Raw genomic sequence first — 27,708 nt, 5'->3', positions numbered from 1 at the left:
TCTGGCAGTCAAGTCAATCAGCAGTCAAATGTTTTTTGGCTTCTGGTCTCCAATGGCAAATTATCCAGCGGTTTTGGCTTAGATATCATAAGAATTTGTTGGACTTGGACCCGTCGAAGCTTTTCAAGAATGCTCCCTTTATTCCCATTTTTAAAAAAGGTATCTTTATTCCCTCAAACAGTTCACCAAATATGATCACATCTATGATATCGATATGGTATGGTATATTGTATGTGTCCTGGCCTGTTGTCTGTTTCACCTGATAGCTTGGGGTGGGGTGAATGTTTTTGGGTATCAATGAGTGGATACAGTAAAAATCATTATACTATAATGCAGTAAATATGAGCACGAGCATGATGAGCAGTGGAGGGTGGGTGGGATTGGGTAGCTCATAGCAGGGCTGGTTCCTTCCTGGTCCTGGATGCAGGCAGGCGCACACTCACCCACTCCTAAAAGGAAATTCCAATAGGTTGGAGAAATTATATTCATCCGTTCACCAGCTAGCTAACATGCGCCTTCACAAAGTTTGCCCCCGCTTTTCCTTCCTTCATTCACACAAGCATCCTCTCCTTCTCTCCTCTTCACCGCGCTTTCTCTCTGTAAAACTAAAATCGACTCTCCCTCCATCCCCTCTATTCTTCAAGCCGAAGTCATCAGTTGCCGTTGGGGCGCGGACGATGACGTTCCGCAGCGCTGTTGCCATGAACGCCGCCGCCGAGAGCTTGGGTGGCGCCACCAATTCTTCTCCATCCACCGTTGACTATGAAGGTAACTATTGGATAAACTAGATTCCTGACTTCGTGTGTGTATGAATGCATTTTCGGAATACTGACCACTGCTTGGGGTTTTCCGATATTGTTACTCTGCACTGTAATCTGGATTTTGTATGAATGTGATTGCGGTCGGGGAAGTTCGAGGGAGGCTTGTTTCTCTACCTCTCTTTCCTTTATCCTGTCGCGCCGAAGCGTTTGCGTGACTTTGTGCTTGGCTTTGATCGGAAGATATAAATCTTTTGTGTTGCTGTTGTTAAATGATCTTTTGCTATTCTCTCTTCTTCTGTTGTTGTTGTCTGTTTATTTTCTTAATGACGAGTAGCGGCTCTTTCTCATCTTTCTAGATCCTACACACATCCGTCAGCTATGGGAAACCTCTTTGATTAAGATTCAGACTTCGTATTGAAATTTGTGATCAATTTATATGAGGTTATTATAATTCATGTGGAAGAGGTACTTTTATGACGTTCATCTGATGAAACTATCTTTCCGGCCTGTTGCACCCCTGGTTTTTCAACAAGCTGTATCGCCCAAACCGATTGGTTTTGGTGACTTTACGCTCACTCTTTGTTTCATCTAGTTGGGAGGAAGCTAGTTGGTGACTGTTGTCTCATAACTTTGCCATTACTCAACAAATCACTAGGTCCTTTCATGTTTGTACTGCACAGTAGTACTTAATAGGATTCTCATCTTTGTTTGTCTGATTCAAGAAGAAGAGGATCTGCATCTGGTGTTCAGTTTGAATCTTAAATTTTCACATCAATCTTAAAGGTTAAATGTCTGATTCTCATCTGCTGTATCACACATCCTTGTAGAATTATCAGAGGGAAATGGATATAGACTTCCTCCACCAGAGATCAGAAATATTGTTGATGCTCCGCCCCTTCCAACACTATCATTTTCACCTGGTAGGGATAAAATACTCTTCCTCAAAAGGAGATCATTGCCTCCTCTGGAAGAATTGGCAAGGCCTGAGGAGAAGCTTGCTGGAATTCGCATTGATCCCAAATGTAATTCCCGGAGTCGAATGTGAGTAACATAATAACTGTTGGACCTTTTCATGTTCCATGGACTTCTCTTTTCTTTTCGGCAATAAAACTGTGATGGGCTTTAGGTATTTTTATCTATTTTTCCTACTTCTATTCTTTAGATGGAAATAATTTGTAATATTTATTTCCAGGTCATATTATACAGGGATTGGAATCTACCAGATAATGGAGGACTGTACATTGGGACCTGAAAAAGAAGTACATGGTCTTCCAAGTGGTGCAAAAATCAATTTTGTTTCGTGGTATGACGGAATTCTGGTTTGTTTATGCTTTGTGTGTGTGTGAGCAAAGATAAGCTTGCTTTGTAGTCAAATGGAAAATTTCTCATCTGCTGTTCAGTTCTTTGATAGAAGTCGATTGAATCTATAGTGTTAGGCTTATGTTTTATGTGACAAGACCACGAATTTGGGGTACTACTGATCTTATTTAACTTAATTTGATGGTTACCAGTTCTGGATTTGAAGTAGGAACCATCATTTAGATATGTTGTTTAGGTGGATGAGGAAACAGTATATGATTTTGAAAAAATGTATTGCATCTAGCTTCCTCCTGCTGCTTCTGTTTAGACACGACACTTAGAATGAGTTGGTGTTATGTACATGTTCTTCTCTTTCTTGCCTGGAGTATGAATTCAGAATTTTTATTCAGTCTTCACAATTTTTTGTACAGCATTCTTACTATAAAGGGCAACTCTTGATCATCCTTTTAACTCATTTTTTCTGCTACTATAAGGTCAAATGATGGTAGCTATCTGGCCTTTGGTGTTCGAGCTGATGAGGTATTTTCTTTTAATTTGTTGTTTTGTTATAATCATTGAATACTTACCCGCATCTTTCATTTTGCTGCCAAATCCCTTTATTACCAAGGATATTGCAGATGTAAGAATTTATTTATTTATTCAAATGACCTACAAAATTATCTGAAATTGGTTGGACAAATATCTCCAAATTAAGTAGGAATATGGCTGATTTATTTTATTTTACTTTTTAATTTTTCCCTACATAAGTACTATGTTTCATTTAGAAAAATTCCCATATTTACTTTATTTTCCATGCCCACTTGTAGGGAACCCTTGAACTGGAGGATGCCAGCCGTAGCCTGATAAGATTGTGGATAGCAGATGTTGAGACTGGAAAAGCAAGACCCCTTTTTCAGGCTCCAGACATTTTTATAAATGCAGTTTTTGAAAAGTATGCTCCTGTACCTCTACATAGCATTGCTAGAGATTCTTTTCTGGATTTTAAATCTGTCTCTCCTATTTCCTTCTCAGCTTTGTGTGGTTGAACAACTCAACACTGTTGGTTTGTACTATTCCTCTATCTCGAGGAGATCCTCCAAAGAAACCTTTGATTCCTTCTGGTCCTAAAATTCAATCTAATGAACAGAAGGAGGTCATTCAAACAAGAACATTTCAAGATCTTCTCAAAGATGAATTTGATGAAGATCTATTTGATTACTATGTAACCTCTCAACTTGTTCTGGTATCTTTAGATGGATCAACGAAGCCAATTGGAACTCCAGCTATATATACTTCTCTTGATCCATCTCCAGATGAAAAGTACATTATGATTGCCTCAATGCACCGACCATACTCATTTAATGTACCTTGTGGGAGATTCCCTAAGAGGGTTGATCTTTGGACTGCTGATGGGAATTTTCTGAGGAAACTTCTTGATTTACCTCTTGCTGAGAATATTCCAATTGCACATAACAGTGTTCGAAAAGGAAAGCGTTCACTTCAATGGAGAGCAGATAAGCCCTCAACACTTTTCTGGTATGCAGTCTAATTTTTTGTGCATTCCTGTTCGTGTAATTTGGAAGAATAGAAGAATAATTGTATAATATTGTAACTTGATTGAAATTTAATGCCAAAGTACACTTTCAAATTTAATGATATATGGCTATTCGTAGTGCCCTTGATTATGATCTAAAGAAATGCTACGTGCAGGTATCTTTATTACACTGTTCATATTAGTAAAGGAATATTGAGGAGACAATTGTTATCATATGTTTGTGTTAATTTTCATGGCTATTAATCAGCAGTTAATTAATTTTATTTCCGAACATGCTTTGCTGTCTATTTTTCATAAGGTTGTCCAAGTTTAAAAGGTTTTGTAGGGGACTGTTGTTGTACCTCAATAGTTTGTTGGGTTATTGCCCATGATGATTCTAAACCCAGTGCTTTTGTGCAGTTGGTTTATCTAATGTATTTCTTTTTATCTCTTTAAACCCATATACAAGGGTTGAGACACAGGATGGTGGTGATGCCAAGATAGAAGTCTCTCCACGTGATATCATTTACACACAACCTGCAGAGCCACTTGAAAATGAGCAGCCGGTGGTTTTGCATAAACTTGATTTTCGCTTTGGGTACAGTCAAGCCTTCTTCTAATATACTTGTATCAATGTATAGTTAGATCATATGCGAATCAGTTGTGTGTGGCTTGCAGGTTGGAGATCATATAGCGTCAATTTCTTGATCCTAAGCTTGCTATTATTATTCGTATTTAGATGAACACTAAGCATCATCATCATTATTATTTTCTTAATGCTGTTTTTTTATTTTTTGATTTATTTTGGCAACTTCAAATTACCTTAGACTTGCCTTCGTATTCCATGAATCAGTGCAATCTTTTTAATTTTTAGAATCTTTTTAATGTTTTACCCTCATTATGTTATGAAGTAACCAATGTTGTGCAAGTACTGACTTTATTTTGGTTAATTTTGCATTCTGTGTTTCAGAGGAATCTCTTGGTGTGACGATTCTCTTGCATTAGTTTATGAGTCTTGGTATAAGACACGGAAAATACGAACATGGGTTATTTCACCTGGATGTGGGAGCACGAGTCCGCGCTTACTGTTTGATCGGTCTTTTGAAGATGTTTACTCAGATCCTGGTTCTCCGATGTTCCGAAGAACTCCCTTTGGGAGTTATGTGATTGCAAAGATCAGGAAGGATAACGATGAAGGAACATACATCTTATTAAATGGAAGCGGTGCTACCCCACAAGGAAATGTTCCATTTTTGGATGTATTTGATATGTGAGTTAGTTGTTCTTCTATTATCCTTTAATATCATAATGGTGTTGGCTCTGACACAGGGAATTTCAGAAATACAGGTAATAAAGAACGAATATGGGAGAGTGACAAGGAACAGTTTTATGAAACTGTTGTTGCTTTGATGTCTGATCAAAATGATGGGGATATACATCTTAATCAGTTAAAAATACTAACTTCTAAAGAATCCAAAACTGAAAACACCCAGTATTACATGCTACGTTGGCCAGAAAAGAAGCTGTGTCAGATTACCAATTTTCCTCATCCTTACCCCCAGTTGTCTTCATTAAAGAAAGAGATGATCCGATACAATAGGAAGGACGGGGTTCAACTTACTGCAACTCTATATCTTCCACCTGAATATGATCCTGCAAGGGATGGACCTCTTCCCTGTTTAATGTGGTCTTACCCTGGAGAGTTCAAAAGTAAAGATGCAGCTGGACAAGTTCGCGGCTCCCCAAATGAGTTTTCCAGCATTGGTTCGACTTCTCCCTTACTTTGGCTAGCAAGAAGGCAAGTTTCTTATCTTCATGCCTGCTTTAAGTTCAATCTCTATTTTGAATCTAGACAATCTGACTTGCTATAACCCTTTCCATCACATCCTAAATCCTACAGTATGACATTTGTGAGAGCAAATCTGCAGGTTTGCCATCCTGTCAGGGCCAACCATTCCCATCATTGGAGAGGGTGATGAAGAGGCAAATGATAGGTATAGTGTTTTTCAAATCTGCATGGTCAAGATTTTCATTTTTGATCAACCATATTAGACTTTTTCTTGCTGTTACGTTTTTTTTTGTTTTGAGAAAAACCTGTCACTTTTGAATTGATAAAATGCCTGACTAAGCTGCTAATGCATTTCTTGGGATTCCACATTCCTCTAAATAGTTAGCTTTGACTAGTCGGTATGTACAGAGCTAAAAGTTCTCTTCAACTTATATATGCTCAACTACCTGTACTGTCCATCTAATGTTATCTTCATCAGATATGTGGAGCAACTTGTTGCAAGTGCAGAGGCTGCTGTTGAAGAAGTTATTCGGAGGGGAGTATGTCTTTCCACTTTTCTCCACCTTTTTATTCATACTAACAAAGTGAGTAGACACATGATTTTCTGCCAATATTGTGATCCGTAGGTTGCTCATCCAAACAAAATCGCTGTTGGTGGCCATTCATATGGGGCTTTCATGACTGCAAATCTCCTTGCTCGTGCACCACATCTCTTCTGCTGTGGTATTGCTCGCTCTGGAGCATACAACAGAACACTTACACCATTTGGCTTTCAGGTTTTTCTTTTGCTTAAGCTGATAATTTGTTATGCTGCTTACTTGTTGCAGAGTGGCTTTGTTCTTCATTTTTTTTTTTCCCAAAGTTTTTTGTTTGTTTAATGTAACTTACTATCACGGGAACATGATTCTCAAGTTGTTTGAGGACTGGAAAAAGGAAGATCTGTTTTTCCCTAATCACATTAGTTATCTTTTAGTTTTGCTGTTTGTGTTTTTTTCCCCAGAAGTTAAAACTCAACATTGCGTTCAAGTCATAGTTAGTGTTGATCTTGCTTAGCCTGGAATATATTTTTTTGCTTGTTGCAGAATGAGGATAGGACACTTTGGGATGCCTTAACTACCTATGTTGAAATGAGCCCGTATATGTCAGCTAATAAAATAAAAAAGCCTATCTTGCTCATCCATGGAGAAGAAGACAACAATTCTGGAACCTTGACTATGCAGGTGGGATCAAAAATTGATACCTCCATTTTGTTCACCCTCTACCCCATGTTTCTATATTGGTTTTGCCGTTGGTATGACTATTATGCTGTTTCCATTGTGTTGCATTTGATGAAATTTTGAGTTGTCTTGGATATTTCATGTCTCAGTGACACATTGATAATCTTTAATTACCGTGTGATGTTTTGTATGGTGCTAACCTCCTATTATTACATCAGTGTTTGGCCTCAAGTTCTAGTTTATACCTTAATAACATTTGATGATGCAGTCAGAACGTTTTTACAATGCACTGAAAGGTCATGGTGCACTTTGTCGGCTGGTTATTCTTCCATTTGAGAGTCATGGTTATGCTGCATGGGAAAGTGTGATGCATGTCCTCTGGGAAACAGACAGGTGGCTGCAAAAGTATTGTGTGGCCAATTCATCATCATCAGCCGAAGATCCTAATTCAGGCAATGAAAACATTGACAAAGGCATTTCAGATACAGAGGATAAGGCTGTAGGTGCTGCTGCTGGAGGAGTTGCAGAGCATCAAGATCATGAAATCGATGAAGTACACACCATGCGCAGGTCTTCGTTATGGTAGTATTCCATTTCCCTTAGCTTTTGCAAAATAACCAAACAATTTCTTGATTTGGACCTTGTTCCATAGATAATTTGGGAATTAGATGTTAAAAGTTCATTAGTTATTGTGATCCAGTTTGAAGTTTTGATGTGCTACTTTTTTTTGATGTAGATACATACACATACATACGATTGGGACAGGGACACCCAAGTTGCAAATGGATCAACAACTGGAGTGGCATTAAACCCTGTGTTAGTAGGTGATGCGATTGATGTATGAACATATTATTCTCAACAACTATTTGTACCAAATAATTGATGCATTCTTCTTAAAATGATTTGGCCTGAGTCTATTGTTTGCAGGATTTTCTTCTAAATTCATTCAATTGTTGTCTGGTCTGGTCTGGTCTGGTCTGCAGATTCTAATACCATAAGTCTCTATCCTGAAAGATTTGTTGTGGCCAGTGATGAATTGGATTTGGATTGTGGCCTGGTCGTGCCGTACCCTAAAAGCGACTACAGACTACTCGTTACTAAACTGGGTTATATATATATTGATCCAAGCTTATTAATGGAAGGCCCATTTATTGAGAGAAGCCCAATAATGATTAATTAGAATATAATAGTAATAATAATAAGCTATAGAGGACGACAACATTCATTCACGCATTGCTGTACTGTACTGTACTGTACTGCCTCTTCTCACCGATCCTTTTCTTTATTCCTTCTTTCTCTCAAATCCTACTAGAAAGAAGAGAAGATATCATAAATTAATATTAATAACAATAACAATAACAAACCGATAATTAATGTGTGGAATAACTTTCCACTTCCCCGACTACGCCATCACTTCCAACAATATAATAATAATAATCTTTGATCATGCAGTTGCATTGCGGATTACGCTGATTTCAGAAGACCATCTCAATAATAAATTACATATATATAATAATCTTACCCGAATATTGCTTGAATAATAATAATAATAATAATAATAATAATAATGTAGAGCAGAGCAGAGCAGAAGAAATGAATTCCATATCTATCACTGAATTGCTTTGCTGGTTTCTTCTATGATGGAGGGCAAAGTTAAGTAGTGTGATTTACATTACAGCTTGCGCAATCTACATTAGACCTAAATGCAGAAAGGCATTCACACCTCAAATCCATGGCAAAATGGCAATGGCGGTCGATCCAGAACAACATGAGGTCCATTTCATTTCATTCTTCCTCGTTAAATACTGCTACTACTACTACTAAAATATATATGGGAATGAAATGGAAAAGCTTGCTACCAGTTCTCGGTGGGCGTGGGCGTTCATTCGGACACCTCACTCACTCACTCTCTCTCATGTTTGATTCTCTTCCCCCAACTCTACCAAATGCGTAACTGCTCCACTGCTACTCATCAATTAATTATTTAATCAATTGACATTTTTTTTTTTGCATCAACCGCCCCTACCGTGGTAGCCTGTCTAGTCGGTACTCGCTGTCTGTCTGCAACTCGCTCACTCAAACGGAGAAGAAGAGAAGACAAGAGAAGAGAGATGGAGAAGCAGAGAAGCTTTTCAGCCAAGCCGCCGCCTATCGTCAGATTTGTCGTGTTTTCATTCACTATCTTCTTCTCTTTGCTCTTTCTGATTTTCTTCTCCACTTCGATTATCCCTGCTGCACCACCACCTCTGGATTTGGATTTGGATTCGGATTTAGGCTTCAACACCACTGCCACTACTACTGATGTTACTGCGCCGAGTTTGAACAGAGAAGACTCCACTCCTTCACAATATCTGCTCAACAATTCAAACTTGTTCGGATCCAGTTCTCAAAGAGATGTCATTTCATCCCGGATTCCTGCAAATTCGGGCCTTCCACAAAGAGAAAGAGAAAGGGAAAGGGAGATTACAATTACAATGCCGACTGTCGAAGGAAGTACTATGCTGACGGGTAATCCTAACTTGACCTCTTTTGGTAAGAATCTTTCTATCTTCAAACTCAGTAGTTCCCAACTGGATGTGGATGATACCAACTCTACTCATAATGGATTCCAAGAAAATAGTAGTAATAAATACGTCACTAACAACAGTAAAGCCGTGCTCGACGACGGAATTTCATTTGAGAAACCTCGTCATGTTACTTCAATCCAGAAAAAGGTCGAATCAAAGCATGGCCCTGGTTGTGACATCACGAGAGGGAGGTGGGTTAGGGATGAAAGCAACCCATTTTATACGAATGCTCAGTGCCCATTCATAGACGAAGGGTTCAATTGTGAGGCTAATGGCAGGAGGGACAAACAATACATGAAATGGAGGTGGCAGCCTCAAGATTGTGAAATTCCTAGGTAATAATAATATTATGGATGGATGGCCTTCATTTTGTGTTTCATGAATATGTAATTTTGAAGATTGGATCAGGCAATTTCTGAGATGGAAATCGTCTGCAGGTTCAATGCAACAAAAATGCTGGAACACCTCCGAGGGAAGAGGCTAGTGTTTGTTGGCGATTCCATTAACCGAAACCAATGGGAATCCATGCTTTGTTTGCTGATGGGAGGGATCGAAGATCCGAAGAAGGTCTATGAGATCCATGGGAGGAGAATAACTAAAGGGAGGGGCAACTATTGTTTCAAGTTTGAGGTGATTGATTATGATCTACATTGTGATGTAGAAATGGCAGACATTTGATGGTATCATCTTTCTTTATATTTGGTCTTGTAGGAATACAAATGCAAGGTCGAGTACTACGTCTCCCATTTCTTGGTACACGAGAGTAAGGCACATGTAGGCAGCAAACGAGTGCAGACTTTGCGCATCGACACTATAGACAAAGGGTCTTCGAGATGGCGAGGGGCCGACATTTTGGTGTTCAACACTGCACATTGGTGGAGCCATCACAAAACTAAAGCCGGGTCAGCTTCAATCTCAATCTGATCTAAGTAACTTCAAAATTTCTACTATATGATTGTAGTAATGTCTGAATATGATCATTGCTGATTCTTTTTTGATCTCGTGTTCTATGGCATTGCCTTTAATTTGTGGTTCTCAACAGGGTTAATTACTACCAGGAGGGCGACAAAGTCCATCCCCAACTTGATGTAACAGAGGCCTTCAGGCGATCTTTATTGACGTGGGCATCATGGGTGGATAAGCACATTAATCCTCGCAAAACTCAGATATTCTTCAGAAGTTCTGCGCCGTCTCATTTCAGGTGTGGCATTCAATCACTGTCGAAAAATGTATCCTTTTTGTTTTTCGTTGCTGATTAAGCAGGTGAACTTTCCAACTTGTGATCAGCGGAGGTCTATGGAACACGGGTGGCCATTGTAAGGAAGCATTTTGGCCTGTTAACGAGACTTTTGGCCCAACTTACCCCTTGACAAAGAATTTGATGGTGGAGGAAGTAATAAGGCAGATGAAGACCCCTGTTACTTTTCTAGACATAACACAGTTGTCGAATTACAGACCAGACGCTCACCCTTCCATCTATGGAAGAAGATCTGTTAATCCCGGCGTTCAAGATTGCAGCCACTGGTGCCTTCCAGGTGTTCCGGATACCTGGAATGAGTTGTTGTACCATAACTTGCTATTCAGAACTGGGAACACATAGAAACAAGATGGATGCACTTCTGTAAAGCTGCCGAAATTCAGGTATTTCGGATATTTCACTTGTCTTTCTTACATCTATCAAAGCACAGCCCAAGAATTTCATAGTAGTTATGGAGAAGTGATGCTAAATAGTAGGATTACAAGTAAATATACATCATATAGGTGTTCCAATTTTATTCTATGCATGCTATATTTAGTGCCAAGTTGCCTGCACAGCTTTCTAACTCATATATATATATATATATATATATCAGGTTAAATTACCTGTTCTTTTATCATTAACCCATACACCATGTTTTTGAAGTAATTCCTCCCTTTATCTATAATTTTCATTAATATGAAATAGTATAGTGCAGTGCGGTGCAGAGTGTGTCCTCAGCCAGACTGGTGCTTCTTTGCTCGGCCGTGGGGCACTGGTGAATCGTCTCTCCTTGAAGTCTCAGGCCTCCGAGCCCACGCAGGTGCTAGATCTGGGCCGTAGCGATAATCATAGAAGAGTTCTTCACCTGCTTCTATTTGCTCATTTGCATAGATGCCAACACGATGATCGCCAGCCACCAGCATTACCTGTAAAGAAGATCGTGAATCGAGGGATCAGAAGTGCCATAGCCTTCGAAGAAGATGAATGAAAGACAAGTAGGAACACCTTTGCATAACAATTCGGGGTCGAGGAGTGGTTTGCAAATTTCAACTTGTCTCCCTTGCGGTAGGCATCAACGACATACTGAGACAAAAGTGCCAAGTGAGATTTCATTCCTTATACATATGTCAACTTAGTTCTCCTGTACATGTGTTTTACAAATGCATATACATTTTCAAAAGGTAGTGTTGTTATTTAAAGATGTCTGAATACTATGAACAAGAGATGCTTGCCTTATCATTCAAGTCAAAAAGGAAGGATGAATTTGCCCGATCATAGATTTTTCCTCGCTTATCAGCTTCTTGATGGGAGATCAGTTCACCAGTGTATTCTCCAAGGTAATCATTTTTATTGACACCTTTCTGCAATTATATATGTATATGTACTCCCATCTCATCACATCTAAACAAAAAATGACACTAATTTATACCTTGAGAAATGCTCCCCAACCAGCAATCTCGGATTTTGCAAGGATGATCTATAAAATCAAATAAACAATATTTTGCAAGGATGATCTATAAAATCAAATAACATTAAGTGTTCCAAAATTTGCAGTGATGAAGTTAGAAGATTTAAAACTATTTTTACCCTTTGCTGTTGCCTCAGAAGGAGTTTCATATTACCACACTGACTGTCCCCTCGTCTCGGAGGCTCGCCAAAAGAACCGTCGCCACAGCTGCACAGAGAAAATATTTACTAGACTGGCAAGTAGATCTTAATCAAGTAAATTAGGTTCTCCAGGCAGTTGAACTGGGAGAGCTTTTCTTTGAGTAAATACCCTCATTTTCCCTAGAGATCAACTATGTCAAAGTGACAGAAAATATATATATAGGGAGAATCGAAGGATTATGGTGAAAATGTGAAATATCAACACATGAGCTCCCAGCCAGTGGATATCCAATAACGAAGACGATGAACCTCATGACAGCTCTCAAGTAGTTAAGACATCGACCATGGAACTCCACAAATGCTTTCTATTCTCTCTCCAAATTTTGCATCGAACAAAACCAATGAAGCATATCTAACACAAATAATTCTTCAGCCAAGGAGGTTTCAAAATGTCAATTGGAACGAGACAGAAAAAAAAAAAAAAAAAAAAAAAAAAAAAAAAAAACACAAGATGCTTTGTATGGCAGTGAGAAAGGCATATACATGAAAATTCAGTACCTGACCCAACAATTTCGACAAACATCTGGATCACATTCACGCCCAGCTGCAAAACAAGGGCATTGTCGACTTTTGCATTGACTTTTAGCACAATGGCATCCTCTAAAACGATTTTTGCATGCTTTTGAACACCTAGAAGAAAGGTTGCCAATAAGCTAATGTCCTTTAACCTTCTAAAAAAGAATTTGTGAGGCTTTGAATGCAGTAACTATATAAGATTCTCAAAGTAACATAGAGCAATGCAAGTTTGGAATAGCACAATGCTGAAAGAAGGTTAAGACATTAGATGCGGTGTTCATTTTAGAGAGAAAAGAAGATTGTGCACATAGACTGGAAGAAAAGTAAAAACAGGAGTACCCGCAGTATTTTTCGCAGCATGTTCCATTTTGTAGACAAGGGCATTGCTTCCCACACAAAGACTGGCATCCACATGGAGTATACTGCTTATATGGCAGGTCCTTTCCTTCTGCTATTCTCCTCCACAAGGATGGATGGCCAGCAGACTTCCAAGAAGACTTAACCTTGCGAACTCTGCCCCTTTTACGGCATATTCTGGATTTAACAGGCATGTCTGCATCCTGATACATTAATAATCAATCATAAAAACATGGAGTGATATTGTACTTTCAATGAAAGAATCAGCTTCACATAGACACCCAAATCACAAAAGCTATTCCAGCACTAAATAATAGGTAGCATTCACATCCCCCAATTGATACACAATGGAAACTTAAACAAATGTTACCAAAGCAGAAAATACTTTTTCATATAAGGCTGCTCAGATTGGCATAAAAAACTTCCTGTGAGATTGTTTTAGTATACTTAGAATCATCAAATTTGGAGAAAACTTATCTAAAGAAAGAATTAAATGCACTTAAACTATTACCAACCTTTACTGTCATATGTGTTCCATAGATTTGTAATATATGAATCTATAGCTCATAAAATTATTCATTAGGCAAATATAATCAAAGCCTACAAACCATATGATCCATGTCAGCTTTTCCAGCGTCTTCAAAAAATGAGCTTAGCTTAGCTGAAGATCCACGAGATATCCCTGCTTCATCACCATACATGTAGCTGGATACTTCTTTGCAAGTTTTCAGACCAGGTAGCAGATTTTTAGCTATGAAGCAACTGTTTAAACATTAGACTCAGTTAGCTCTAAATGATTTAGGACAGTCAATGACATTGAATCAAAATAATATGTGAATTTTCAGATGTAAGTGAAAAAACTAGAGGGATAGGATGCTGTACATGCCGAATTATTCTAGAGTTCTGAAAGAGAGTAAAAAATTCTTTTTGTTTTTTGAAAAAAATTGTGCACTCATACTGAATTTGTGGAAGTTTTTCAAGTAAAAACATGTCATACCTTTTTTTTTTATATAACAAAACATGTCATACTTTAATTATATGAGAGAAAGGGCTAAAGAAAATCCAAAGTTTTCCTTACCTATTTCTGCCAAATATCTCCAATCCCTTCAAGTACAGATCTTTCTCAAAAGGTTTCCAATTTTCCCATCCACGTGAAGCTTTAGCTGAACTACCAAAAGAGTAGTAAGCCCGCTTCAAAGGGAGTTCAGAGACATCTTTTCCCTTAATATCATGGAGAGAATCCCTGGTCTTATTATCAATTGCACCATGAGGAGAATCAGAAGCATCCAAGTTGTTCTTTTGAGAAGTAGGAACTGATCCAAGAGCAGATCCCTCAAGTTCATATTCATGGCATCCATCCAATTCAGGGGTGCAGGTAACTGAAGCTGTACTATGATCCGAAGGTTTTGAATCAGTTAATTTTAATTTCTTACTGGAAGGATCATCATCAGGAGCCACTTCTGATGCTTCAGCTGATGAATTTGCAGGTTCAGGTATTATATTACTTCCTTCGCTTTGATGTGTTCCTGAAAACAAATTCATTATTGTGATTCGTTCATCAAGATATTATATAAGAGATAACAAAAGTGCCAAAAACTTCAAACTGTTTATTTCTTACCTTCCTCGATGGTAAGTAAACTTTTGCTTTCCTCATCAGATCCCTTGCAAGTGTCTATGGGGTCTGCTGTTGAAATTTTGGCCAAGCTATTTGACTAAACAGACATAAGATAAATTACACCAATATTGTAAGTCCAAATAATTTGCAATCATGAACCTTTGTGAAACTTGATCATAAGCAAACAAGTAAAAATTTTATCATATAAGACAACGTCTAAATAGCAAATATACCACATAGGACAAAGTGTATTAGTTATACTGTAATCATGAAGGCGAATGATGCATGGTCATGGAAGCAGGTGCATAATCAATTTTTTTAGGTTCCGGACATCTTCAGAAACATAATGCACAAAGTAAAAATACAAACAAGTTATTCTGCTATAATGTTTTAAACAAGGTTTGATTAGTGGGGCCACAACTTTTTAATTCCTAAAACTCAATATGCTCTATAGGCATCACCAATTGCTTCAACATCCTTATATTCTGTATGGGCTCGAGATGGTGTGCAAGCGTGCATGTAAAAGTAAATACTCGAAGGCCTAAAACATCACAATGTCAAACTAAGAAGCATTTCACATTGTTCAGTAGATTCTTGAGGAATTTTTTACCTGAAGATAACATTGATCGCCACAGGGTTTTCGGTCTTCTTCTGAATCAAACAGGATGGCTTGCTTTTCATTCTGAAAAGCATACTTTTCCAATCAAGGCAGTAGAAAAATCTCTAGTATCCAAAATCATTTAAGCAAATGTTCCACTTACAGGATAGATTAAAGTTTTTGAACAGCCGTGCAAACGACAGTCAAATATCTGTCAGAGAGAAGAACAGTAACACACAATTAATAACTGAAAGTCCAAAGTTGACGGATAGTATACTAACATTTAATACTAATGCAATCAATATGCCATTAATAGTGGACGGAATCTGGTATTTCATAGCAACAGGATATGAAATTACTAGAACTGTTGATAAATTGTAAGTATATAAAGGAGGTTTTAAGTATGCTTTCAATTGAAAGTAATAACTATCGACAAGCCAATAACACATACCAGACAACGACGACAAAAAAGGTTATCAAATGAGTCTAAAGCAGCACTGAGGCTTTTGTCCAGGATTACATTATTGCCATTTCTCTCCTCTCCTGAGTTTTTTAAGTGTTGTTTCTCCATTTGTTGATCTCTTGCCGTCAACAGGTTGCAGCGGTCCTGGTAAAGGGTAGTAAAAATATAGAAAGGATGTTCAAGAAAGCAAACGGCAGCTCCCACAACAAAAGAAAATGAATATATAAGATACTTTGTGATGGAAAAAGGTATTGTTCTCTCTTATACAAATTTGTGAAGTGTGAGAACAGAGAGATTGCCTGGATTTCCAGAGTGGTTCCCCCAACAAATTGGGTCAATGCGCTGAGAACTTCATTACCAAGTCCATACTCCTGAAAAGCAAGCCTGCAAATCAAGATAATGAACACAGTTATTCCTCACAGGTACAGACACAAACACCACATCAACTAAATAAATGATATCCATAGAATTTTAAACACGAAAGAAATGCATGCTTTATTTATAGATGAGGACCAAGGAAATCACATGCGTGGATTTTACTTTATTACTTATTTTCTTGTTCATTTACTTGTGGACTCTGCCGAGCTTTTACCTATTTTCTAAAGTGTCTGTTGCTTTGCCTTTTGAGGATTTGGTGTTTTTACTTAGGAGGTCCCAGTTGGCTAAGTGATTAAATAGTTTTTAGGTGGTTTGGGAAAGATGATTCTAAGTAGCATTTCTGCTTGGGACAAGTCAGCTTGGTAGTTATTTTCTGTGTGTGATGAAGATAGAAGAAAAATGTGATCGTATATGCTAGCTCTTCTTATATGAAAAAGTGAACATCACATGGATAGCAAATGCAAAACCATCACATACACAGGCTGGGGTTCCCTAATATCCAGGTTCTTGAAAGGACTATACAGCAGGCATATAATGATCTGACCTTAAAACACGATCTTCTCCAGCAGAAAATTCATGCTTCTCCCCCTCTGCTTGGGCAAGTTCTTCTTCACTATCACTGCAGACCAGTGCTTCACTGCCATGCTGATCATAGTAAATGCGTCTGCGCCCTACGACTGATTGGTCATCAGCCATTCTCTGGTTTCTGTGCTGTGTGAAGTAAACATGAGTAAACAATAGTAAAGTTGATTTTGAGTTCAACACGAACAAAATGAGTGGAGTACATTTTCAATTCAAATTTGAACAAAACAAAGGTAGATATAGCACCGAATTTCCTGGCTACCGAAAATTAATAGTTGCTTTCAAATAAGATAAATTCTTATTCAAGCCAAGAATCAAAAAGGAAAGTTAAATTATAACGACAGAAAGCTTATCGTAATTAATAAACCATAAAACAAAAAAAGAAATTAAGACAATTCATACCTGTCTAAGAAAATCCAGGTAGTATAGGGAGGTATCCTCTCAACATGAGGAAGTTTGGCAGTAGTAGAAAAGACTACTTCTTCATTATCAAGATTTTCTCTGTCTGATGATCCTTGGATAAGACCACTAACTTTGCAGAGAGGATAGTTCATTCGCAAAGAAAGGAAATTGCCCGAACCACTTGCCACAGTAGAGCACTCATACCGCGATGCAGCTAGCGATTGAAGGTCGGAAGCATAAGCTTGAATCTTTATATTATTAAGCTCAATTTTCTCCTAAGAAAGATTAACAATACAAGGATCATGAATTCTAGAACCATAACCATCACGAGAAATCGAAAAAAATATATATATAGAAAAGAAAATTACAAATCGAACAATCAACACTCTTGCGATAAAATGATTGTGAGGCATACAATAAACAAGGCACGTCTATGATCCATTGTGACTGAGAATATAAAACCCATTACACCAATGTTGACCAAACAAAAGATTGAAGGTGAGAAAATTTACTCCAACGAAAACCATTCTTTCGGATTGAATCCGTTTTTTTAGTTGTGTGAGCTTCGTCATCACATTTGCCATGACATCACTCCCCTGATCCCCATGAGACTTCTGCCAACCAAAGAGCCAAATGGCATAATCAACTTCAAATTTTCAAAAATTACATGAAACTCTACAAAATTCATATCGAATGCTAGCACAGCCGAAAGGCTGTAGGAAGACAAAGTTGATAAACTCAGGCAGTATATCAATCAAGCAGTATGTAAATTGAGCAGAATGAAGCCACAGGCTAGAGCACACAAAGCCTTTCATGGCCGATGATATGGGTAAAAGCACTTCCAAGTAGATTCAATTTCCAAAATGGCACACATTCATTCTGTATGATAACTTAAACTAAAATACATAAATAAATAAAACCAAGAAACCAATAAAGATTTGTCGAACTTTACTCCTTACCATTCATCACACATAATTAATTCATAAAACATTGTTCCAGCACTCAAACAAAGGAAATATTAAAGGAAAAACAAAGGTGTTCATAAAGTTGCTCGGTTTCCCTTATGGAAACGAGTACAAAAACAATGGATATCACATAAGAAATCCAGCTATTCTTTCTGATCAAATAGAATTAACATAAATAATATTCCATTTTTTCCACAGTTTCTTGGCAAGCTTTCTTTCTAATTATTCCGTAATAACGAGCTAAGAAAGTTAAATCATTCTGAACAATAAAGAACCCAGCAAAACGATGCGCGGAACCAATTCAGACAGTAATTAAGAAAGAGAACCAGTGATACAAGATCATCATACAAAAACCTCGGGGCGATCAAGAGTTGATAGAAGAAAAGTAGAGAAGTACAAAATCGAGAGGAAAGTGGATAGAAAACGCACTCTGAATTTAGACTTTGAGACCATGATTATGATCTGCGAACCCTTCGCTGTTTGTTCTCCTTAAGTGAAAAACAGGGGGAGTGAGGGAGACATGAAGAGAGGAAGAGAATCGGGAGAAGGAGACGCAGGCAGGGGCAGGGGCAGGGCAGATGCTGACGGGGCTACCAACGGGACTCCTGTCTGAACGAGGCTTCCAAGCTGACGTGGCGTCATCCCAACGGCTTATTCCAGATATTTTTATTTATCATACGATACGATACGAAACGAAACAAAACCCGCTACGTTACTTGTAATTGCAATTGCAATACGACGTTGCCTTTTTCTTCAGGAAATCTCTTTGCCTTCTTCCCCTCTCTACATGGATTTGACTTTCAGGATTTTTTTATTTTTTATTTTTTATTTTTTATTTTTTATTTTTTATTTTTTGACTTGACTGACTGACTAACTATCTTCAAACTATCTGTAGCCTATTCTTGAAAATGGATTTATTTTAATTAGTACTTGGGAATTTATACAAATGTATGAGAGAATTACTTTGTGCAAACAGACATTATTTTACTTGAAATATGAATGAATGAATACCTGTTTGATTACTGAAATCAAATTGTTATCATAGTCAGTGACGAAAAAGCACTGCGGCGACGCAATGAATTGAATATTACGTGACGTGACGTGGACCGCCGGCGGAGGGTCTTATTCCGACGACGGAGGAGGAGAGCGTCCAGAGCAGTAGCGCCGCCCGGAGTAGCCCGAGAGACGCCGTTAGATAGTAGGAGAGGCAGGCCAGAAGATCCGGGAGCGTGAGATCCATCCCCAGGTGCCACTTCACCCAGGGCACCACCACCAGGGCCTCCGCCTCCTCGCTCAACTTGCTCCACCACAGATTGGCTAACCCCGCTGCCATGGCTGTTTTCTCCAATCTGCTGCAGGCCCAGCTCCGAGTCCGAGTACGACCCTCCCCGAAGATGACCTTGTCGACGACAGGTTTGACCGCGATCCAGGACCAGAAGAGCATCGCTTCGTGCAGTCCAAAGGCGAAGGCCAGTCTCCGCGGCAGAAACAATCTTCCGACTGTATGACTGTTGATTTCGGCGTCGGAGTGGGAGTCGATGCCATAAATCCCCAGAGTGAGAGAGAGTTGCATCAAGAAAAGCAGGATGCATGAAAATGCCGTGGTACAGGTACTGGTACTGGTTAAACTTGAGCAATGCAAATGCAGCAGCAAGGCTGCAAAGGTAAGAAGAGAAGCAAGTAGGCTAAGGGTTAGTGTTGGCAGCTGGATCAGGATGATGTCATTGCAATTGCCATTGTGATATTGGTTATGGTGACGGTGGCTGTCGGAAACAGTTAAGAAGTAGCGGGTGGTGCAGAGGCGGGCGAGGAGGAGGAAGGTTAGGGGGAGGAGGAAGCTCAGAAACGTGGTGCCCACGATTCTGCAAGCCTCCTCTTTCACCATATTCGCTGCTTCTTCTGCGTCTGCATCTGCAGGCCGTATGATCAATATTTCTTGATGATCATCGGCAGAGCCCATTCAAGATTCCGATTCAGATTGCCGGAAATTAAATTAAATCAATTAAGAGAGAGGAGCTGGATGAGGAAGTCAATTAACTTCATCCATCAATCATCGATCATCAAGAAGCAACCAAGAAGTGAAGTCCAACTCCAATTTATATATATATATAATTCCGGTTGCCCAGTCCCACCATTTCATCCTTTTTCCTTTTTCTCTGTTTCAAGTTCATCGATGGATGGGATCAGCAAGGCATAGGGAGGCACCGCCTGTCCCTGAATTAAATGACTACTACATGTTAGTATGTATATAATACTCCATAAAATATGATGATGAGGAGGAGGAGGAGGATTCATGAGTCAGTCACGACTAGTACTCTCATCGTAATCTGGGCCCAACTAGCAGATGAGATTGATGGATTAATGTAAAATTATTATTAATTAAGTGCAAGTGGCGTAGTCGTAGTCGTGGTAGAAGAATAAACTAAGTACAAGTTGCTTAACTCGATTAACTAAAAACAGGCTTCTTTAATATAATTCAATAGTGCCACTGCCGGCAGCTGCTTGGGTTTTTGTTGTTGCAACTGCCAACTTCTGGTGGTGTATTTTAAGAAAGTAACTACTGAGGATGAGGATGGATGGGTGATGATGGACCTTACTTAATTTGAGAGCACTCATCTCATCTGCATCATTCAGTCGTGCCATACGTATTATAATTTGTATGGATATGGAAAATGAATGAATTGATTGAACTCAAAACCTTAGGAATCTGAACAACAATTAATTAATTCTATACATGATACATTCCAATTATTGCGGGAGTGAGCGAGCGAGAAAAAACCACAAACTAAACAAAACGCACGAGTTAAAGGACGAACAGGCTACACGACAGAGGACAAGGGCAGCAGAAATTAAAAAGACAACGGCCGGTCCGATCAAAAAAAAAAAACAAAGACAGCAGCCTGCCTGGCTTATGTTTTTTGGGAAAAGATAAAAACAAATCTGAGACAATGTTTTAAATACCCAACCATTAAAAAGAAAAAAAAAAAAATTAATCGACAAAAATATGCTCCAACTAAATAAGGAAAAGACTAAAGGGTCCTCCTCAACAGAAACATACGACGACACTAGTGTTATATTCAACAGTCACTGTCTCCATTAAGAATTGATTTCATTACACAAAGAAACATGAGTGGTCGTGGATGGATGGATCATGGATGGATATTGCACTTCTCTAAAATCCAAAGCATCACATTTAATTACAGGACCTCTCTCTCTCTCTCTCTCTCTCTCTCTCCCCCCCCCCCCCCCCCCCCAACCACCAAATCCACTTGCACCTGTGCTTGGAATAGCTATCTACATTATATATATATATATATATTCACACACACGCTTATTGAAGGAAAAGGTTGAAGATTTTGGCATTTTGCTACAAATTCTACTTCTTATTCAATTTATCTTAATAATAATAATTTGGATGCTGTGATGAATCTGCATGTGAAAAACAGTAGCATTGGGAATAGAGTGGTGGCCTGGGGGTGGGGGTGGGTGTGTGAGAAATGTGGGAATCATCTTCTTCCTTAAGTAATTATATATATTTATTTATTGATGAGTGAAAGAATGAGAGAGGAGCTAGGCAAGGCAGCCAGTTCCTGTGGGCTTTTGTCACTACTCTTCTTTCTCTCTCCTTCTCTCATAATCAATTGAACCACTTATTCTTGTATCCATCCATCCATCCATCTTTATTGCTTCAGCTACCTCCTCCATGCTCTTCTCCATAAAATATCTGTTTCTGTGATTAGCCTTTGCTTAGCTTCCCACGGCCTTTCAGAGAAATCATCAATCATGCAGGAAATAGATCGCCCTAATCCTGCAGAAAGACACCATGGTTCTATCAAGAAAAGGTCTCTCTTTCTCCCCCTGTTAGTTAGCTCCTTTTTACAAGATTAGTTGTTGTTGTACATGCTTAAAGATTGATTGATTGATTGTGCAGGAAGGTGGGTGAGAAGGTTGTGGTGACAGTGAAGATACAGGAGAAGGAGGTGCAGGAGAAGGATCAGAAGCAGAAGCAAAAGCAGCAGAGGTTTGAAGGGCCTCCAACAGATTGTTGGTCATGGAGAAAATATGGTCAAAAACCCATCAAAGGGTCTCCTTATCCAAGGTTCGTTTTTTGGTTGGTTGGTTGGTTGTTCAATGTGTTAGAATGTTGAATGTTGATCTTCTCCGGTTCTCCTCCTCCTCCAATCTCCTTGTTTCAACCTAGTAAGTGTTGTCTAATTTGCACACCGTGTTTGGAAATGGAATTACACAGAATATATAAAAGTGGAGTTGCATATTTATTCACATGCAGAGGTTACTACAGATGCAGCACATGCAAGGGCTGCTCAGCCAAGAAACAAGTAGAAAGGTGCAAGACAGATGCATCCACCATCATCGTCACTTACACTTCCACCCACAATCATGCTGGACCTCCTCATTTCTCTCCAAACGAGGATGAGGAAGAGGATGAAGTTGAGGATGAGGAAGAGGAAGAGCAAGAGGCTAACCCAGTCCCAGCTCCTCTGCAACTGCAACTTTCTGCTGACGATGCCCAGAAGCCAAGAAGCCCAAAACAAGAAGAGGAAGAAGAGGAAGAAGAAGAAGAAGAGGAGGAGGAAGAAGATCATCAGTTCCAGTATTGCCAGTCACCATTCAACTCCACCGCAGTCTCAGACCACCACATCCTTGTCAATCACAATCAAGACGACGACAGCATCTTCCAAGAAAGCGTGCAAGTGCAGAGCAATCATGTGCTCTACCCTCATCAACCTGAAGATCCCAAACTGCCATCTCCATTTTCTCAAGGCCCTGTCCCTATGGACCTGAAGCAGGAGGAGAATGACTTCTATGACGAGCTTGAGGAACTTCCCACATCTTCCTATTTCACAGCCTTCATGAGAAGTAGTCTCGGACAGGGAGGAGTGATTGCAAGTCCTTCATGAGGAACTCGTTAAACTCCTCTCTCCTCTTTCATTGTTAATTACATCATTATGCATGTATGTATGTATGTATGTTTGTATGTATGCATGTCCTAGATCTTTAGTTTGTTCTTGTTCCTGTTCTTGCGTTCATGTCAAGAACATCATCAAGTGGTAGATGGGCTTAAAATCTTCTTTTCCGTTTTTAACCTTGCCCCCTCGGTTCACGTGTAGAAAACACATCAACAGATAAGGATAAAAGTAGCAAATGTACCATTACCATGTCGGGGATGGGTTAGGAATATGTGCTGGTGCTGCCTGTTGGGCTCATCTCGGCCCAGCCAGGAATGCTCATACATCCATCCATCAGTGGTGAGACATTTCTCTGGGGAGGAAGTTTTCATAGGTTCAAATTTACAATGCCTGATTCACATACTCACACTTGTAGTTGAACTCCCGCTAGCCAATTTTTCTATTCGAGCAAGTGCCTCATTGCAAGTAGCTCAATCCTATATATAGTTCAATGGCTATGTTTACTCACCTTCTGACTGACTCGTTGCAAATCATTCATGAAGGCAGCATACAATATATCACTCAGCAGCGACAAGATGGTTGCAAGTATGTTGAATACTCAAAAGTCTTCCCTATCATATAATGGAAATAAAATTCAATTGGTGATAAAAGTGGGGAAGGAATCAAGCAAAAGGAGGCAAACTCATAATGATGACAGCAAATGCGGTATATCCAAGTCCCTTGACTGAGTTCAGGTGAGGATCTTGAAGACTGAACACCAAAAACCATAGTTAACTAACTATTGTGGCTCTTCTGCAGCTGCAAGTGGTTGCAAGGCTTTAAGAGGGTTCAAGATAACACCGTCTATCAGTCCATACTCCTTGGCTTCTTTAGCACTCATGAAAAAATCACGATCTGTGTCCTGGTTGATCTTCTCCAGGCTTTGTCCGGTGTGGTAGGCCAAATAACCATTCAAATTTGCTTTGTGGTGAAGCATTTCATTCGCCTGAACAACAAATGTGAAGCATACTCAATTACTGAAAGAGCTTTCTCTTTTCCAAACAAAAAAATAATTAAATTCCTGGCAACAAACTCTTATCAGATAGATAGACAGATAGATACCCCCAAAGTGTACATTCTTGATATTCATCACATCTAGTCCTTAAAATTGGTCCTTAGGTTTTAACTCTGTAGAGTGCACCAGCTCAACAGAAACATTAAGTACATAGGGAATTTACTTTTAAAAAAAAGGCCCTTAAATCATATTTTCCATCTTCAAATGTCTAAAGATGGGCAGAAATCATCAACCTATTGGTGGTTCATTACGAAAAAAAGAAAAAGAAGTACTATATAAGTGTGTGTAACATACAACTGCAACAATGCATAAAGAAAATCAAAAGCTACTAGGATCAAGGTTCAGGTGTGGATCTGTAAAATATATAGTTCGATAAACCACATTCTTATTTATGAACAATTTATTGCCTGTATTGTACCAACTGATGGTTTGTAAAATCAGGTTTCATGTAATTTCAAGGCATCGAATAGAAGCTACCCAGGACAGTGTATAATGATTTTTGGGACTTAAATTTCAACTAGTTAAAATGGATGACTGTCACACATCAACTATTAAAAGTACAAATTACCTGAATATCAATGTCAGTCTGCCCTCCTTGTGCCCCACCAAGAGGTTGATGGATCATTATCCTTGAATTTGGAAGGCTGTATCTTTTACCTTCAGTGATCAACAAGAAGCACTACTATTATTCTTTTTACAGAGCTAAGTGCTATCACGGGAACATAATATTTATTATATGGAGTTATATAAAACATACCTTTAGTGCCAGCACTCAATATAAAAGCACCCATACTGTGCATGAACATTGAGGATATAATCACTTCAGTTCACCAGACTATCATTATATATAAATCATGCAAATGCTAGAATAGAAGATGCCAGGTAACAAATGTAATGACTACTTTTATTCTATACAACTTGAACTTATGATTTTAATCAAAAAATTATACAATATACTAATTTTCTCCAAATACATCACATCCAACACCAAATTTTCATTTAAAACATCACGCCCAACAATTATTTCACTTCAAAAACATCAAATCCATAATACACAAAAAAAACACAAACAGTGTGATGATGGAGGCAATTATGAAGTTATCAAATCATGAGGGAAAGGGGGTTGACCAGATTCATTTGATAATTTTTCAATAACAAGAGGTAATCCATTGGAAAATAAGAATAGTTGAAATTTTGGTTATGGATAATGCAAATGACGGTTACATAAAAAAGCCAATGTATCCTCACCTAGCTGCTAGTCCAACACACACGGTTGAAACATCAGGCCTAATATGCCTCATTGTGTCAAATATAGCCATACCTAAAAGCAAAAATGAGCAAATAAGTATTTGAACAGTCACAAGTTGGAATATTAATATAGAAAGTGATGTATTACCAGCTGTAACTGATCCGCCTGGGGAGTTCACATACATCACTATATCCTGTTAAATTACACATATTAGTATGGTATTTACAAACACATGGCAACTGTGTTCTATACTTAAGCGAAGTACAATAACGTAAAATGTTTTTGTGTGCTGATGGGAGGGGAATGTCAAATTTATTTAGTAGCATAAAAAACCAGTCTTAAGATTCACTAAGTCACTATACTTCCACTCAATACTTGATCATAAATCATCAAAACTATAACTCCCAACAATCTGATTGTCAAATTTACGATACAACAGCGACAATTCAGAGCAACAGCAGTGTTCTAAGATGATTTGTTGAAGCAGAAAGTACAAACATGCATGCTTATAACACTGATATATCAACAGAAACATATATCTTTATCTTATTGCATGCTCAAGTCAATAAGATGCACTGACTCACACAGATGAAACACTTTCTTCTCTTTGACTGGAATGTCCAAATTCTAAATGGAAACAGACACAAGTACATAAGAACTTCCTAATGAAATCAGATTGTTACTTATTTTCCCTGATTTTGAGTGTGTGGGGGAAGAGGAGACCTTATTAGGATCCACAGCATCAAGATAGAGCAGCTGAGCAACAATAATATTTGCCATATCATCATCTACAGCTCCACCACATCGGATGATCCTCTACAAAAGTATCAGTTGCAGCAAAAAAATCAGAAACGACAAACCAATATCCCATAATGCCAGTTAAACAAATATATATTGCCTCACATATTGGAAAAGTTGGCTGATGACACTCATAAAGCGCTCCTGCATCATCGGAGGAGGACCCTGAGGTCCTTGTGCATAAGCTGGAAAGTATGGCGAGGATGGAATTTGCAGGTCATCCCTGGATATTAATTAAAATCACTTACACCATAAAAAATGAATATCCTTCATACAGGGTTTCAAAATCAAACTGAAATCTTTTACAAGTATCCAAGGGCTTGTATATTATTCTACACGAATCTGCCCACTACAATTATGAACAAACAAGTCGAATTACATAAGAATATCTATGCTGGGTTGCTCAAGTCCAACATCGTTTCTTTTTAAAACCGGCAGGGACTCCTGATATGATGCTCTAGATATAGTATCGAGACGAATGAAATTCTAGTAGATTAAACAATCCAGAAACTACCAGAAATACTAAATATCAAACCCAGATTACTTACGCCAGAAAACTAAACGAATTGTTTGGTTGAAAACTAAATAGCAGGGGTAAAGAAAAGGTGTACCTAATGGACCAAACACCGGGTCGTGAACTGTGGTCCGGAGCGTATACAGCTTTGAGGGAAGAGGGACGGGGAGTGGATTTGCTGAATTTGGTGGTGAGAGAAAAGGATTTGGTGGAAGTGGTAGGGTTGGGGGGACAGAGCGAGAGTGAAGTAGAGTTAAATATAAGAGAAGAGGAGGAGACGCATGAATGCGCCATTTGAGGGGAAGAGATGCGCAACTCCAGCAAGGCCAACGGCGGCGAGTCCAACAGAGCGGAAGGAAGGGATGGAGGAAGATAGCGCCGTGTTGGTGTAGCCCGACCTCGTATCGTCGTAACAGTATCAGATAGGATTAATACTACGATAGGAGTAACCCGACCCGACCCGACACGGCCCAGCCCAGTCCCGCACCTGGTAGATAATTCTTATAAAATTACATTTAGGTGTGTTTACTTGATATAATTACTATGTTAATGCATTATATAATTACCGAATAATTTTTTCTTTTTTATATATATAACTAGTACGAGTATTATATTTATTTTAATCATTAATGAATAACACAATATTTTTTAAACTTTCTCATAATTTTCCCTCCTCACCAAGTATGCTTCTGTCAGCCAGTAAAATGTACCTTGTTCCTTGTCATCTTTATTTGATGCTATATCCAATTGTTGTGTTTTCTTTCACATTGACCATATGTTTTGTCGTACTCATTTCATTTTAGGCATGGCCTTTACTAATAGTAATAGGTGATAGCATCTTCTCTGTTAATAATTCTTTTGTAGTTAGTGCTTAAATAATTGTATAATTTTCTTATATTTTTTAAGTTTCACCCTTTAATCCTAGTAAACTTGTTTCAAAAATATAGTTTGGCCTGATGATTGGTAGATGTTTGAAATAAATACTGTAAATGGATGTGATGCATCCTCGGATCTAGCTGTGGATGATGTCACCAACCTTTGAATATTTTTTTTTTTCTTTCGATGAATATTGTAAACGAGTATGAAGAATGATCGTCAATCTATTAAAACTTTTCTAATGCTTTAGCTGATCATCAATCTATTAAAACTTTTCTAATGCTTTAGCTGCTGCTCTTGAAAGTTCAATATAATTCTTGCTCAAGTGTGGTGGCTAT

At 38.6% G+C, this 27,708-nt stretch overlaps 6 protein-coding genes across 12 annotated transcripts; 3 read left to right on the top strand and 3 right to left on the bottom strand.

Moving 5' to 3' along the window:
* Nucleotides 1–374: 374 nt before the first annotated feature.
* On the top strand, nt 375–7,541 carry LOC127258829 (probable glutamyl endopeptidase, chloroplastic). Its single transcript, XM_051285850.1, has 15 exons — nt 375–768; nt 1,589–1,802; nt 1,954–2,064; nt 2,555–2,600; nt 2,888–3,012; nt 3,093–3,596; nt 4,064–4,192; nt 4,565–4,864; nt 4,934–5,392; nt 5,523–5,588; nt 5,862–5,922; nt 6,010–6,159; nt 6,466–6,603; nt 6,869–7,182; nt 7,337–7,541. Coding segments are annotated over exons 1-15 (2,877 nt in total). The 5' UTR covers nt 375–509; the 3' UTR covers nt 7,338–7,541.
* A 633-nt stretch (nt 7,542–8,174) lies between these two features.
* LOC127258827 (protein trichome birefringence-like 6) lies at nt 8,175–11,314 on the top strand. Of its 3 annotated transcripts, none has more exons than XM_051285848.1 (7): nt 8,175–8,373; nt 8,635–9,502; nt 9,605–9,797; nt 9,879–10,069; nt 10,210–10,368; nt 10,455–10,808; nt 11,123–11,314. In XM_051285848.1, the coding sequence occupies exons 2-6, from the start codon at nt 8,712–8,714 to the stop codon at nt 10,765–10,767; spliced, it is 1,647 nt and encodes a 548-aa protein (XP_051141805.1). In that variant the 5' UTR covers nt 8,175–8,373; nt 8,635–8,711; the 3' UTR covers nt 10,768–10,808; nt 11,123–11,314. The 3 variants fall into 3 exon arrangements, with proteins under 3 accessions (XP_051141805.1, XP_051141804.1, XP_051141803.1); XM_051285847.1 differs by having other exon boundaries at nt 8,175–8,517; XM_051285846.1 differs by having other exon boundaries at nt 8,175–9,502; nt 11,118–11,314.
* LOC127258826 (histone-lysine N-methyltransferase EZA1) lies at nt 10,875–19,103 on the bottom strand. Of its 4 annotated transcripts, none has more exons than XM_051285844.1 (18): nt 18,963–19,103; nt 17,499–17,600; nt 16,987–17,261; nt 16,547–16,708; nt 15,924–16,008; nt 15,613–15,768; nt 15,325–15,372; nt 15,174–15,245; nt 14,567–14,660; nt 14,027–14,474; nt 13,557–13,710; nt 12,931–13,151; nt 12,574–12,705; nt 11,995–12,082; nt 11,837–11,884; nt 11,640–11,768; nt 11,413–11,490; nt 10,875–11,333 (listed from the first exon to the last, which is right to left on the bottom strand). In XM_051285844.1, the coding sequence occupies exons 2-18, from the start codon at nt 17,568–17,570 to the stop codon at nt 11,142–11,144; spliced, it is 2,454 nt and encodes an 817-aa protein (XP_051141801.1). In that variant the 5' UTR covers nt 17,571–17,600; nt 18,963–19,103; the 3' UTR covers nt 10,875–11,141. The 4 variants fall into 4 exon arrangements, 3 of the variants coding, with proteins under 3 accessions (XP_051141801.1, XP_051141799.1, XP_051141802.1); XM_051285842.1 differs by lacking the exon at nt 18,963–19,103 and adding an exon at nt 18,381–18,522; XM_051285845.1 differs by lacking the exons at nt 17,499–17,600; nt 18,963–19,103 and having other exon boundaries at nt 16,547–16,713; nt 16,987–17,133.
* On the bottom strand, nt 19,039–20,326 carry LOC127258828 (uncharacterized). Its single transcript, XM_051285849.1, has one exon. It carries the CDS (start codon nt 19,909–19,911, stop codon nt 19,039–19,041), a length of 873 nt encoding a protein of 290 aa, XP_051141806.1. The 5' UTR covers nt 19,912–20,326.
* Nucleotides 20,327–21,467: 1,141 nt separating this feature from the next.
* LOC127258791 (probable WRKY transcription factor 35) lies at nt 21,468–23,055 on the top strand. 2 transcript variants are annotated; one of them, XM_051285785.1, is made up of 3 exons: nt 21,468–21,793; nt 21,883–22,050; nt 22,252–23,055. In XM_051285785.1, the coding sequence occupies exons 1-3, from the start codon at nt 21,735–21,737 to the stop codon at nt 22,868–22,870; spliced, it is 846 nt and encodes a 281-aa protein (XP_051141742.1). In that variant the 5' UTR covers nt 21,468–21,734; the 3' UTR covers nt 22,871–23,055. The 2 variants fall into 2 exon arrangements, with proteins under 2 accessions (XP_051141742.1, XP_051141741.1); XM_051285784.1 differs by having other exon boundaries at nt 21,489–21,793; nt 22,240–23,055.
* Nucleotides 23,056–23,469: 414 nt separating this feature from the next.
* LOC127258790 (ATP-dependent Clp protease proteolytic subunit 5, chloroplastic) lies at nt 23,470–26,916 on the bottom strand. Its single transcript, XM_051285783.1, has 8 exons — nt 26,592–26,916; nt 26,086–26,203; nt 25,906–25,998; nt 25,330–25,375; nt 25,182–25,254; nt 24,691–24,725; nt 24,502–24,590; nt 23,470–23,864 (listed from the first exon to the last, which is right to left on the bottom strand). The coding sequence occupies exons 1-8, from the start codon at nt 26,786–26,788 to the stop codon at nt 23,658–23,660; spliced, it is 858 nt and encodes a 285-aa protein (XP_051141740.1). The 5' UTR covers nt 26,789–26,916; the 3' UTR covers nt 23,470–23,657.
* Between the last annotated feature and the right edge of the window lie 792 nt (nt 26,917–27,708).

Source organism: Andrographis paniculata, unplaced genomic scaffold, assembly GCF_009805555.1.
Source record: "Andrographis paniculata isolate CXL003 unplaced genomic scaffold, ASM980555v1 Contig5END, whole genome shotgun sequence".
NCBI classification, from domain to species: domain Eukaryota; kingdom Viridiplantae; phylum Streptophyta; class Magnoliopsida; order Lamiales; family Acanthaceae; genus Andrographis; species Andrographis paniculata.
The sequence above is the reverse complement of the archived record's forward strand: the minus strand, read 5'-3'. Positions and strand labels throughout refer to the sequence as shown.

What these genes read in the sequence shown, in the direction of transcription:
- LOC127258829 (XM_051285850.1), top strand. Translation starts at nt 510, where the DNA reads ATGCGCCTTCACAAAGTTTGCCCCCGCTTTTCCTTCCTTCATTCACAC. An exon ending in TGTAATTCCCGGAGTCGAAT is followed by an intron (nt 1,803 to 1,953) that starts GTGAGTAACATA and finishes ATTTATTTCCAG; the next exon opens with GTCATATTATACAGGGATTG. An exon ending in GATGAAGAGGCAAATGATAG is followed by an intron (nt 5,589 to 5,861) that starts GTATAGTGTTTT and finishes TATCTTCATCAG; the next exon opens with ATATGTGGAGCAACTTGTTG.
- LOC127258827 (XM_051285848.1), top strand. Translation starts at nt 8,712, where the DNA reads ATGGAGAAGCAGAGAAGCTTTTCAGCCAAGCCGCCGCCTATCGTCAGA. An exon ending in CAAGATTGTGAAATTCCTAG is followed by an intron (nt 9,503 to 9,604) that starts GTAATAATAATA and finishes AATCGTCTGCAG; the next exon opens with GTTCAATGCAACAAAAATGC. An exon ending in CATCACAAAACTAAAGCCGG is followed by an intron (nt 10,070 to 10,209) that starts GTCAGCTTCAAT and finishes GGTTCTCAACAG; the next exon opens with GGTTAATTACTACCAGGAGG.
- LOC127258826 (XM_051285842.1), bottom strand. Translation starts at nt 18,404, where the DNA reads ATGGTCTCAAAGTCTAAATTCAGA. An exon ending in AAGCTGACATGGATCATATG is followed by an intron (nt 13,152 to 13,556) that starts GTTTGTAGGCTT and finishes TTAATGTATCAG; the next exon opens with GATGCAGACATGCCTGTTAA. An exon ending in TGTCGAAATTGTTGGGTCAG is followed by an intron (nt 12,083 to 12,573) that starts GTACTGAATTTT and finishes TTCTCTGTGCAG; the next exon opens with CTGTGGCGACGGTTCTTTTG.
- LOC127258828 (XM_051285849.1), bottom strand. Translation starts at nt 19,911, where the DNA reads ATGGGCTCTGCCGATGATCATCAAGAAATATTGATCATACGGCCTGCA.
- LOC127258791 (XM_051285784.1), top strand. Translation starts at nt 21,735, where the DNA reads ATGCAGGAAATAGATCGCCCTAATCCTGCAGAAAGACACCATGGTTCT. An exon ending in CATGGTTCTATCAAGAAAAG is followed by an intron (nt 21,794 to 21,882) that starts GTCTCTCTTTCT and finishes TTGATTGTGCAG; the next exon opens with GAAGGTGGGTGAGAAGGTTG. An exon ending in AAAGGGTCTCCTTATCCAAG is followed by an intron (nt 22,051 to 22,239) that starts GTTCGTTTTTTG and finishes ATTCACATGCAG; the next exon opens with AGGTTACTACAGATGCAGCA.
- LOC127258790 (XM_051285783.1), bottom strand. Translation starts at nt 26,788, where the DNA reads ATGGCGCATTCATGCGTCTCCTCCTCTTCTCTTATATTTAACTCTACT. An exon ending in CCCGGTGTTTGGTCCATTAG is followed by an intron (nt 26,204 to 26,591) that starts GTACACCTTTTC and finishes ATTAATATCCAG; the next exon opens with GGATGACCTGCAAATTCCAT. An exon ending in AGGCGGATCAGTTACAGCTG is followed by an intron (nt 25,255 to 25,329) that starts GTAATACATCAC and finishes TTTTGCTTTTAG; the next exon opens with GTATGGCTATATTTGACACA.